The following is a 13,225-nucleotide window of genomic DNA, read 5'->3' as shown; positions in this document are numbered from 1 at the left end:
TGTTGAACTCTCAAATGATCCACTTCTACCTATAGATAATCATCATCCTCCCCTATACATTAAATTAAATATGACATGTGATAATGAAAGGAAACCTTCACAAAGCGTCCTAAACTTTAAACGAGCCGACTTCGACTCAATTAACTCCCATTTCTCAAATACAGACTGGTCTTTTTTATCCGATGAAAGCGTTGATGAATCGTTAGATAAACTTTATTTATATTTTTCTAATACTATTGAATCCTATGTACCTTTTTACACACCAAGAAGCTATACCTACCCGGTTTGGTTTTCATCAGAGCTTACAGCCTCTCTTCAGCAAAAAAAGAGTCAACACAAAAAATTCAAACAAAGTAAATCCATAGATGATTATATAATCTTTAGCGAAACTAGGAAAAAATGTAAAGATCTTTCCAAACAATGTTACAAAATGTACATAACCTCTGTCGAGGACACTGTCTTTAAATCCAAAAACCTTTGGAAATTTCTTTACCTACTACCGACTACCCGCCAATAATGCATATGAATGGAATCAGTGCAAACAATACACAGGATATTGTAAACCTTTTTTCGGACTTCTTCAAAAATGTATATGATGAAGACACTCCAGATGATAAAATACCCGAATACAAATTTAATATGACCACAAACTTAACAAACTGCCAAATCACACAAAAGTGTTGCGAACAAAAATTACTTTCCTTAGACACTGACAAATCCGCTGGCCCAGACAACATTCCACCAATATTCCTCAAAACATGCTCTAATACATTATTTAAACCACTTACAGTACTATTTAACCGTCTCTTGTCCCTTGGACATTTTCCAGACCGCTGGAAATCTAGCTTCATTACACCGATCTACAAAAAAGGAGACGATACTGACATAGCTAATTATCGCCCCATTTGTATACAGTCAGTACTGCCAAAGCTTTTTGAATCATTGGTCCTTGATGAAATCTATCCCAAATTAATAAAATTAATTAATCAAAAACAGCACGGTTTTATCAAAGGAAGATCCACCGCAACTAACTTAACGGTATTTCAAAACTTCATTATACAATCATTTGCAGAAAATAAACAAGTCGACTGTATATATACAGACTTTTCGAAGGCATTCGACAAAGTATTCCATAAACTACTAATCCAAAAACTATTTGCTCTAGGAATAATGGATAACATGCTAAAATGGTTTAGTAGCTATTTGTCAAATCGTAAACTGTTCGTTAAAATAAAATCTTGGATGTCGAAAGCTTTCCGGGCTACCAGTGGCCTACCGCAAGGTAGTCACCTTGGCCCGGTTTTGTTCCTCATTTTCATCAATGATATAACCAATTGCTTCAACGATGTCGAGGTATTGCTCTTTGCAGATGACGTCAAACTATACAAGAAAATAACTGATATAAATCATTGCCATATACTACAGTCAAATATTAGTAAGTTTAGAGATTGGTGCGTTCAAAATAATTTATTTTTAAATGTAGTAAAGTGCAAAACCTTGACTTTCTTCAGAAACAAAAATCCTGTTTTATTCGAATATTCCATCAATAACATAGCTTTAGAAAGAGTCACGGAAATGAGAGATCTTGGAATTATTTTGGACGAAAAACTAAGTTTCACCAATCATATCCATCAAATTGTGAACAAAGGTATGAAAACACTAGGCTTCGTATTAAGAACAACTAAAAACTTTAATTCTTTGCAAGCCATTAAACTATTATACGTATCTCTAGTAAGAAGTCTAATTGAATATAACTCAGTAGTTTGGTCTCCATCTTATACAATTCACATTAACAACATTGAGCGAATACAAAAAAAATTTCTACGTTTTATAAATTTTAAATTAAATATCCCTGTCGAAGACTTAAAATACAATTTCTTATTAAATACTCTAAAAATACATACATTAGAAGATAGACGTAAAATAAACGATTTAACGTTCTTATTCAAAATACTTAACTCTAAATTCGACTGTTGTGAACTCCTGCAACTTATAAACATACATATACCCACAGTAACAACACGACAAAATACAATATTCTACAGCAGCACACATAAGCGTAACTACATTGCCCACTCTCCGATACAACGACTTCACACCATGGAAAATCATTACTTGGGTGATGTTGACATATTCAATACCAACTTGGCAAGTTTTGTGGATCATTTAAAACATTTATTTCAACAATACTCCTAAACACATCATGTAAACCAACAAATAGCTGTAATTTTCTGTTTTTGTTTCTTGTGTTTGTATGACTTGTTGCATAGCTTTTATCAAATGTAATTTTATTCTTATTTTTTATGTTTTAAAGTATTTGTCAAATTAAAATTATACTACCAACCATGTAAAAGCCCTCTGGGCGTTAAATAAATAAATAAATAAATAATAAAAAACATAAATATACGTTTACAATAAACTTCATTCAAACACGTCACACTCCACAATAATACACAACAATTTTATTGAACTAAGTATTGTATTGTCCAGTCGCTGAGAACTCCACTGTAATATATTTTCCGTTGCAATATGTCGCTGAGTAGTAAGATGGTGAGGTTTCAACAGAACGAAAAGCCGAATGCCTCAATTATTGTAAGTGTTATAAAATAGATAATAAGTATTATTTTTTCAAAATTATTTACTTTATTTAAAGAAATCTATAAATTTAACGCTTCCTAACTACATATTTCTAAGCTATATAAAAAAAACAATACATAAATAAATTAAATTATTCGTTAGATTTTAACTGCTCGCTTACATATTATTGTGTACTGTGTGAGTGTTGGTTGGACTGTTAACTTTATTATCATTTACATAGGGTATAAATATTACAGGGCGCAATATTGATCCTTGCGGTACCCCTTGTATTGTGAGTGTTGGTTGGACTGTTAACTTTATTATCATTTACATAGGGTATAAATATTACCGGGCGCAATATTGATCCATGCGGTACCCCTTGTATTGTGAGTGTTGTTTGGAATTTTACTTTTATATCATTTACATACTATATAAATATTATCATGCGTAATATTGATCCTTGCGGTACCCCTTGTATTATGAGTGTTGGTTGGACTGTTAACTTTATTATCATTTACATACGGTATAAATATTACCGGGCGCAATATTGATCCTTGCTAATTGGAAATTTTTAAATTTGATTTGATATGTTGTAATTGATACTTGTTATTTACTCTCGTTTGATATAATATTTTTGAACCGTACTTTTTTTCACATACACATAAGTGTGGTTACGTTCTCATTTCTTCTTTCTCAATATTTGTGATATTTTTCTAATATTTTTGTAGCGTAATAATAAATTCATTTCAGAATATAACGCGTGATGCGTGATGGCGGTTCCCGCCAGAAACATCATTATTTACGTTCATCAGAACACTATTTCAGCATTAGGTTCCGTCAATAAAATGAGAGACCGTGGTAAAGACGAAGGTCCATTAATTTTCCCTGGAAAAATACAGTTAGTGCGAAAATGAACGTTAAAATATTAAATGAATTCGCGTGAAAAGGAAAAGGTACAAACGTATTAATATATTATATTATGTGTGTAGAGAAATACATATTCGATAACACTGTTTTTTCGAACATCGAAATAAAATAATATTTTTGTCAGTGCAAAGGATATTTTTTTCAAGTTTAATTTGTAAAACTTCTTTTCAATTTCAGGTTTGTCTTTTATATTTTCAATAAAATCATTAATCATTTAGAAAACACAGTTAATTGATAAACAAGTTCTGCTGTATAATTATTACTACGTGTGACAGCTGTTTTGGCTTTATTATCATACTATGGTAAAACCTATAGATACGGGCGACATCTTTATATTATTTCCATACAGGTGAATGAAAAACCAACTGCTTTTATCTTTATTATCTCCGCCCTTATTGATTTCCGAAATAAATATTGGAAATTATTTATAATTATTATTAACCCTTTAAAGTCTTCCCACTCATTATATCGGTTTAATTATGAATATTTGTCTCGATGTGGTAATATTACTTATCTTATTCCTTACTGACCCTTTGAAGTGTGAGGTATTTGGAGTAGCTTAGGTAAGGGCAGAGGGTGTCAGGTACTCGGGGTTACAGGTTCAGGTAATTAGGTAGGGGTAAAAAAATCCCATTAAATAAGTATCCCCCTCATTACTTTAATGCGAAAATTGTACACAAATGCAAGGCGAGGAGCTGCAATTTTATGCAATATGAATATTTGCAATCTGAGGAGAACTACCAAAGTCTCCAATCGAGAAAAAGTGGGGCTCTTGCAGTAATAGCGTATAAAACTATGCATAATTTGATAAATAGTGCACACCATACCTGCATCCCATGATCCCATATGGCAGAACAGAATAACATATCTCTTGATATCTTTAATAGACATGCAAATAATGTCTCAATTCCACTTATGAAAACTTTTATGTTCTATTGTTATTGTACTTTTGTTCTCTTAATGGACGCATTCTGATATACACAAAAAAATTATAAAATAAAATTATTTATATATATATATATATATATTGATTATGCAAACACCTAACACCCATCTGTAGAGCAGAGCTCTTCAATATATAAAAAAAAACATTAATCAAAACTGTTAACTATAAAAAAAATTTAGATAAAACATTTGAATGAGTTAAATGTTGCAAATTTATTTTTTTAAATAACTTACTTTCCTAAATAAAATAAGAAAAAATATTGTCAATTTTCACCATGACAATTGTTTAAAATTTGAAATTTCAAAGACCTCTCAACTTTTCTTCGATTTATAGATAGTTTTACGAACGATGAAACTTTCAAATTAAATGTTTCGATAGAAAATTAAGTAATTAATAAAGGGGTATTAACATTATTTGTAAAGGTGAAACGAAGTGGTTACTATGACTTAAAGGATTATGTTATATTGTAATTATTAATTTTCTTTCACCACGTAAATTGATAAAATTGCCAAGAATGGATTTTATACAAACCCACTATATGTTTATGTGTCCTGACAATTACAAATAACAAACAAACGAGGTTGTTTAAATTCCGCGGTTTACTTATTGAATCGCACAAGACACGAAATATGTTGTATGTACTGTGAGGAGTTGTGAGCTGCCTCCACCCTGTCTCCCACCCACCCGTCACAAAGTCGTACCCTCCCCCTCTCCGTACAGCCTTACAGTCACTTTCAAACACACTGGTTCATGAACTGAGTTCATTGACAAAATATCTTAATTTCTTATTAACGCAATACTTTAAAAAAAACATTTCTATGTTATCGTGAATAATTTTTCGGTTATTAAGCTGTGTTGACCTACTGTGTTACAGAATCCAGCATAAGGGCAGATCACATATCTGATACATCCGACCAAATATCAGTTGATGGAATATCTGAAGGATATTGATCTCATGGGACCATCGAATACTTAAGTCAAGAATAATAAAAGACTATAACATATGACACAAGAATATATAAATGTGAATGAAGCAACTATTGTTTGTCGAGACAGAGTTTTGTGACTATCTATCCTTCCTGCCTCTACCCCTGGTGGATAGTTTTTAGACAATGTTTTGTGTTATTTATTAAACTTCAATCACAAAGTTACTGATTTTCATGATTTACTTAATGGGTTGGTGCAATGTAATTATAAATAAGTAGGTATTTCCTTTTCCCTCTGCCAATCCCATGCCCCACTGCCATACATCAGGTTCTTTACATAAAATTTCATATTCACAATTATAATATCAGTGATTTTTCATGGGTCTGCGCCGTTGTAATAAATAAATAAATAATATATCAACCAAATGCTTTAAATTTCTTCCGTGTTAGAACATTTTCAACCAATGTATTTTTTTTCAGAAGACTAATAACATTCCCTTCGAATAATAAATCGTACTTCTGGCTATTTTTGGATAAAGGCGGCAGCGTGATCTGTAATACAGAAAAAGGCTGATGATTTATTAAATGAATGTAGATATTTCTAAAAGTATGTTTGTGTTCAAAAAGCGAAGAAAAACAGATGAAAAAGTGTTTGTTTTTCATTTATAAACGAGTGAGGGTATTTATTTCGGAGATATGAATAATAATCCCCTCTCGAGGGTAGAGGATATAAATCCAAATTACGGTCACATTCATTTGTATAATATCTTGAGTACGCAAAAGCTTAAGGTTCAATTAGTGTTACTTATTTTGGTATCAGCATCACACGGTTTTTTCCATGCAATTAAGAAATGCTTATTTTGTTTTGAATATTGAAAATGAGTATTACTGATTTATTAATCAAATTATTGGTGACACACAGTACATCACGATGTTGGAACACGTGTTCATAAATATCCTAACATTTTCGCATATCATCATTTTATAGTACCAAGGCAAATGCAGGTGCATGAACACGTGTTTCGTTTTATTAGGAAAGTTTTATTTTTTACTAAAAGTTTATCAGGAAACTGCCTGGAATCCCGTTTTTGACCTGATTACCAATCGTTTGAAGAGATTCTAAATAAATTAGCACTACCCATTTTTCACCCTTAGACCGCAGGTGGACCAAGGCTTTGGCATTTCTCCCGGATTCTTCGTTGGCCTTTTCATTAACTTCACTTTCAACCAACTATGTCGACTTTTTTACCAAGATTTTATTTAATTGTTCAATAATTCAATCACATTTATCCCCAGGTGACAGCCCTGCTCTCCCTAAGCGGTGGTGGTCAGTTTGTCAGTAACGGCATGATGTACGTCACCGAGAGGCTGCGACTGGGTCCCAGGGGTGCCACCGCGCTGGTGGTCAGGGTCCTGGTCACCAAACCCGGAGTGCACAACATTACTGGTGAGTTACTTGCTATAACTATGTTCAATGCTAATCATTTTACCATTATAATGGAGTGGGACATTTTGTTAAATGGTTATGGCGGGATAAATGATAAATGATAATGCAATAAGCCACTACACTATGTGTTCTTTCACTAATTTTTTTTTAAAATTGAAACAATAATAATAATATATTGTGAAATATGGTGTGTTTACGCACAAATGGCGGTTTAACGATAGTGTATTTAAATGGACTGTATATTGAAATCGAGTTTTGATACTCATTCGATCGGGTCAAAAATGGAAAAAGAGAATAGATGTATAGTCCCACCTTTATACTTGTTGCTGTTTTCTTCTTGTAAAGGCTACAACACATGTATCACCCTTTAAGCTCTTAGAGTTCGAGGTGCACATTTAACAACACTATTGTTTTTAATTTCAAAACAAAATCAATTAAATCTGGGTTAGTGGCCAATTTTCGAAGTAACAATCCGTAATTTTTAGGTAAGGGATTTCGGTTGCAATGAGAATAACGACCCTAACCAGCAGCAATATTACGACTGTTGAATACTTGTCATCAGCTTACTGTCGAGTAGGTAGTTTATTTTGAATTCTTCTGCTTCCTTGTAGTACGTAAGGCTTTGAAGGAATGAGAAGAATAAGGGAGATGACAATGTTCTAGAGAGGACCATGGGATATGGAGTAGTCCCAAAGATGTTTCAATATTAAGCAGCTTTGAAGCAGATTAAAACACCTTTGTAACTTTCTTACATTTTTTATTTATGACCAGTAGTTAGAAAAGTGTTTTAATTCATAAAATCCAATATTACAATGAAACTAATTTATGAATTTATAGGTTTCAAAAATAGAAATAGTTGTTTAGCCTTGCGTTTAGTCACCCGTTTGTAAAATTTTGGAAAGCTCTGTGCTGTTTTTTAGCTTTACTTATACCAAAAATTTGAATAGGTTTTTTTAAACAGCATTTCTAATATCTTATTACGTAATATTCAATCCGTCTTAAGTCAACTGTATTCTCGATTTTGTAAGATCGGTGAAACTTCAAAATCAAAATCAAAACAACTTTACTGCGGGCAGTGAATACCGGTGACCTTCATTTCAAGGGGTCAAATAAAAAAGCGTAGGTAGCTACTTATTTTATTTATTTATAGATAGATACAAAAGAAAGTACAAATTACATATAAGGAAGCTTTACCTGTCCAACTAGGAAAGTTTTCCATTCCAGGACAGATAAAAATACGTAGATATAATCCCAACATCCTCGGTATGAGAAAATAGTCTAAATAGGCGTGAATGCGAAAATTTAGGTTTAAAGATTAAGATAGTTTTTGGGATATTGTGTTTCTCAAAACTGTTTAATTTTCGTTGGCAAAGTTTGCTTCAATACGAAGTCGCGTGAAGGGTACAAAACCTCAAACACTCAACACCCTTTTATGGAAATGAATACCAATGATTTGTCAATTTGTTATCTTAGAACACCAAAACTGAATTCATGGGGCAGATATACTAATAGCTACTCACAATATTCTTAATTAATGGACAAAAACAATAAACCATTACCTACCAACGTATTTTCACTCATTTGTTAGACTTCGGAGAAATAACCAATGCATTGTCCAAAGTGACGAAAGTTGGCTGTGCGAAAGTTAAAACGAGCCCCCAAGACATAATATGGCACTCAATTGCATGACAGTACGGGCCAGCCCTGGCTACACTAGGCACTATTATCAACATCACAAAGCTTTGACGGAGACCGCCCATGGTATAATGTGATAGTAGCCATATGTATTTACCTACTCAAAGACAAATATGCAAGTAGTTGTATCCTGTATCATTACGTTCTGAGGTTGTCAGTTTAGGTACATACTATAAAGCCACATATTTAATCGCCTATATTATAACAGCCTGCAAATCAGAAACAGTAGTAAGTTCGTGTGAAATCGGCAGGATTCTGAATTCTAACAGATGCATCTTCAACCTTGCCGTGGCTTGAAGTTCATAGTATATTATTCATCTCCTCAATCCTCGATGTTTATACCGGTTTATCAATTAACTAGTTGCGTATTACCAACGTCCGAAATGAATACTTTTCAAACTGACTGTTCCTGGCACTGTGAAAGTCTTTAAGTATGAATTATTGTTGATAAGGGAGTTTTTTGGAAGAACCACATGAGAAGCTACGATTCACTTCCACCTAATGACTTTGAAATAAATTAAAGCAAAAACCCGGACATTCAGAGCTATCTAGCTACCTGAAGAATTAAAGTAACAATCCGTCACGTTCAGAGCTATATAGTTACCTGAAGAATTAAAGTAAAAATCTGGCACGTTCAAATCTATATAGCTAACTGAAGAATCAAAGCAACAATCCGGCACGTTCAGAGCTATCTAGCTATATTCAGAGCTATATGGCTACATAAATAATTTTATTAATTTGTACTTGAAACCTTAGTTGTGCACTCAAATTTCCTAAGCGTCGCGGACTGTGTGGTGATTCGAATTTTTTTACATTGGCTCAAACACAGGAAGAACTCGGGAAAATAATTCCCCTGTTTATCTAAATGATAGTCATAAAATAAAATATATTTTTTAATTCTTTTGTTATCAATACTTATGCGTGAGAAAATGACAACCAACTAACTAACCATCACGCCGTTTCCCCGCAGGGGTAGGCAGAGAGGACGGACCGCGAAACAACTCGGTCTTGGCACACACTTCTTGCCTCATTCACATTCATACATAGTCTCATACATACTCTTTTACTATTCTGACTCTTGACATGGCCCGACTCGAGTTTCTGATTTACTTGATCGTGCCATGTCTTCTTCGGGCGTCCCCGACTTCTGCTACCATTCGCATTTGCATCATATATCCTCCTTACAGTTCTATCTTTGCTCTTTCGCTCTACATGCCCAAACCATCAAAGCGTCCCTTTCTTAATCTTACTCATTACGCTTACATCAGCCTTGCACTATTTGTAGATCTCCACATTCCTCACACGATCAAACATGGTTTTACCACACATACGCTTCAGGGATCTCATTTCAACAGCATTCAATCTATCCTTTCTTTGCCAGTTCCATGCCTCGCTTCAATACATCAAGGTAGGTACCAGCACTCCATTGTGGACTGCTAACTTCGCTTCTTTGGACAATTTTTTTTTAGCGCCAACTGAGTCCTCCATTAACAGAATTAACTACATTTACCCTTCTTTAAATATCTCTGTCAGCCTTCCCATCTCTCGTAAACATACTTCCTAAATACAAAAAACTCATCCACCTGCTCCAAGTATTCCTCATTCACAGCTATATTGCACACTGTTTTCGTACTCTCTCTTTCAAGCACCATTACTTTAGACTTACTTACATTCATCATTAACTCATTCTTCATGCATACTTCGTTCATCCTAGACACGAGAGACTGTAGATCATATATATTATTAGCAATCAGCAATCGGTGACATTACGCAGCCTTGTTAAACACCTTTTGTGATATCAAACCACCCCGTAAAACTACCGTTTACCCTACCACATGCAACGCTTCCCTCATCATCATCATCATCACTTTTGGCTCTACAACCCCTGGTGGGTCTTGGCCTCCTCAAGAGTCTTCCTCCACTCATCTCGGTCCCGCGCCAGCTCTCTCCAGTTTCGAAGCTCCAAGGCAGACAAATCTTTGAGGACGTTGTCGCTCCATCTTAACCTTGGCCTTCCCAGGCTCCTTCTCCCTATCGGTCTTGAGCTCAGCAGGGACTTTGGTTCTCGATGCTCGGTCATTCTCTCCACATGACCTAGCTACCGAAGTCTTCCCAGTTTTATGAATTTTGTGAAGTTTAGCTCCTTAAACAGAGTATAGAGCTCATTGTTATAACGTCTGCACCAAAATCCATTTTCTAGAACCGGTCCAAAGATGCGCCTCAAAATTTTCCTTTCAAAAACATCCAGTGCTCGCTCATTCTTCTTAGTTAGAACCCACGTCTCGGCTGCGTACGTAAGCACTGGTCTAATTAGTGTTTTGTACACTAATACATTGGTGGTTCTGGAAAGCAGTCTGGATTTTATTTGTTTTTGTAGGCGGAAATAGCAGCGGTTTGCATTCACGATGCGCTTCTGGATCTCCTCTGTAGTGTTGTTATTGTTTGTTATCGGGGACGCTTCCCTCATACAGAGATGCAATTGCTCGAGTCAGATTTGTATTCACTCCATACTAGGACAACACCTTCTAGCAGCAGAAGTCGGGGAAGAACCGACTTAAGAAGAAGAACAATATAAAATGTCTGGCGAAATAATTAGACAAAAAATAATAAATCATAACTTTTTACCTTTTCTATTGTTAAAAAATATTTTTCTCTTAGAACATATATACCTATGTACCTTGTGGAAATGGAAGCAATATCGTATGTGCCTCATTAAAAATGATTCTGCATTAATAAGAAATAGACCTTTTGTCAAAAAGATCTTGTAAGCTCCGTGACTCTCATAATTGTGATTGTAATATTAAACTATGGTACAATATAACACATATGGAATATGTTAAAACGAACAATACACCATCCATTGTAATGCTTAATGGGCGCACATGCTACCTTATTTCTTATCGTGAATTTGACAATCTCCAAGATGGCAATAATATGTTGTAATATGGCGTGAAATTATGGGCACAGCGTGTGATAGTAAATTCGTACCCGACAGAATTTAACAAGCAACTCCCAGGGTTATTTTTTACTCGACAGAATTTAGCAAGAAAATCCTATGGTTATTTTGAGTAAGATATGAAGTTGTCATTTTAGATTTCGGTGAAGTTTTTTTTTAGAACTTTTAACCAGCCCACCAAAGGCCCTCCCACGGGTGTCACATGTGACACAAGATGCGTACTATTATTATTCATTTGTACTCCAACTAAGCTCAGAAATCACTTGTTCAAGTCTGTCGAGTAGGTTTCGTTACGCCGTGTTTAATATAATAGCCCTCGGCGTATTATCAACAAGCCAACAAATTAATCATACGAGTTTAATTTAACTTGCAACGATGTATATCAACAAACAAAGATCAATTATTCCTTGGAACTTCATGGGATTAGAGCAGAGGTTCGCAACCTTTTTTAGCCAATTGCCCACTTTTTAAATACATCCTTCTTCAGCGCCCCACCCCAAAACGTCCTAGATCACAGGAAGTTTACCCAACCCCCCTCAATTGGAATTTCACATAGCATCAAACTTAGATCTTAACAAAATAGCGCTGAACAGAAAAAATGCACAAAACATGCCCATCGCCCTCCGAATTATATAAAATCACCCCCCCCCCCCCAAAATAGTTTTAATTTTTTACTTAAATCACCCACTGGTGGGCGATATTGTTCAGATTGTTAAAATCACTTGAGCCTGTCTTCGCCTGAATTTCTTCCCAAGAGTATAATAATATATAAATCAGAAGAAAACATAAAAACATTTAAAATTAAATTAAGAAAATATGTGATTGATTCATTGTAAATGTGTTACCATAATTATATGTATATAGGGATTGTATTAGGACATAGATAACTATGTACCTACTTAAAATACCACAATAAACAATAATAAATAAACAATAAATAATTTACATTCAGATCGATTACCAGAAATCCACTTGTATAATCTTAAATCAACAAACAGCTTAATATGGTATATCGATGTCGTGTAAACATTTGTTGGAATCTTTCTGCAAACGAGACAATAATAATGGATATTGTCAGTTGGCAGAAGCTGTGTTGTGTTTAATGATAAATCCATTATATATTGGTTACTAGTGCGATGGTGAAATAGTAATTTCCCATTTAAAAGCATTTTCCAGCTTTCAATCATTACCATATCCGCTGTCCGAAGGTAAAACAATGAATGCAACATTATTTTGTATAAATATGTATTTTAATATTCGAGAATATAGCCGTAAACACAAAAAATAGGTTTCGTAAACGGAGATTTTTATTTCTAATTGTATAAATCACACTGGATAAAGAACGAAAAACCAGCATTTATTTTGTCACTAAATGCTGCCAATGAACTATATAATGTTGTTAGAATATATACATCTCAAAAAAGTATCTCTACATTAATCAATATTAATACTTTGAGTCCAATTGACCACAACGAATTACGGTAAAAGTATTCACATTTACCATATTCTTGCTAACATAATTTACTCAAATACAGAGAATCGTAACTAAGATACCACATGGCAGAACATAATAATAACATGCTCTTGCACAGCGTATCGTGAAAAGAGGTGCTATTGAATTATTTTTTTAAAACAGTAGTTATATTTAATTACTATTTGGATAAAGTTAGAGAATTTTAAAATAAAAAAACTTGTGCTTTTAATGGATTAATCTTGTTGAATAATAAATAAAATATGAATTTTATTAAAAA

The 13,225-nt window shown here is 33.9% G+C and overlaps 1 protein-coding gene across 1 annotated transcript in view; it reads left to right on the top strand.

Annotated features, from left to right (window-relative positions):
- LOC149417748 (C3 and PZP-like alpha-2-macroglobulin domain-containing protein 8) overlaps positions 1–13,225 on the top strand; it is a 445,592-nt gene that overhangs the window by 364,591 nt on the left and 67,776 nt on the right. The window contains exon 14 of the mRNA XM_089639401.1: positions 6,673–6,823. Coding sequence (XP_089495527.1) covers positions 6,673–6,823 — 151 coding nt within the window. The remainder of the gene's footprint in view (positions 1–6,672; positions 6,824–13,225) is intronic.

Source organism: Hesperophylax consimilis, chromosome 14 (assembly GCF_061612785.1).
Source record: "Hesperophylax consimilis isolate HC1 chromosome 14, BYU_Hcon_1.0, whole genome shotgun sequence".
NCBI lineage: Eukaryota > Metazoa > Arthropoda > Insecta > Trichoptera > Limnephilidae > Hesperophylax > Hesperophylax consimilis.
The sequence above is the reverse complement of the archived record's forward strand: the minus strand, read 5'-3'. Positions and strand labels throughout refer to the sequence as shown.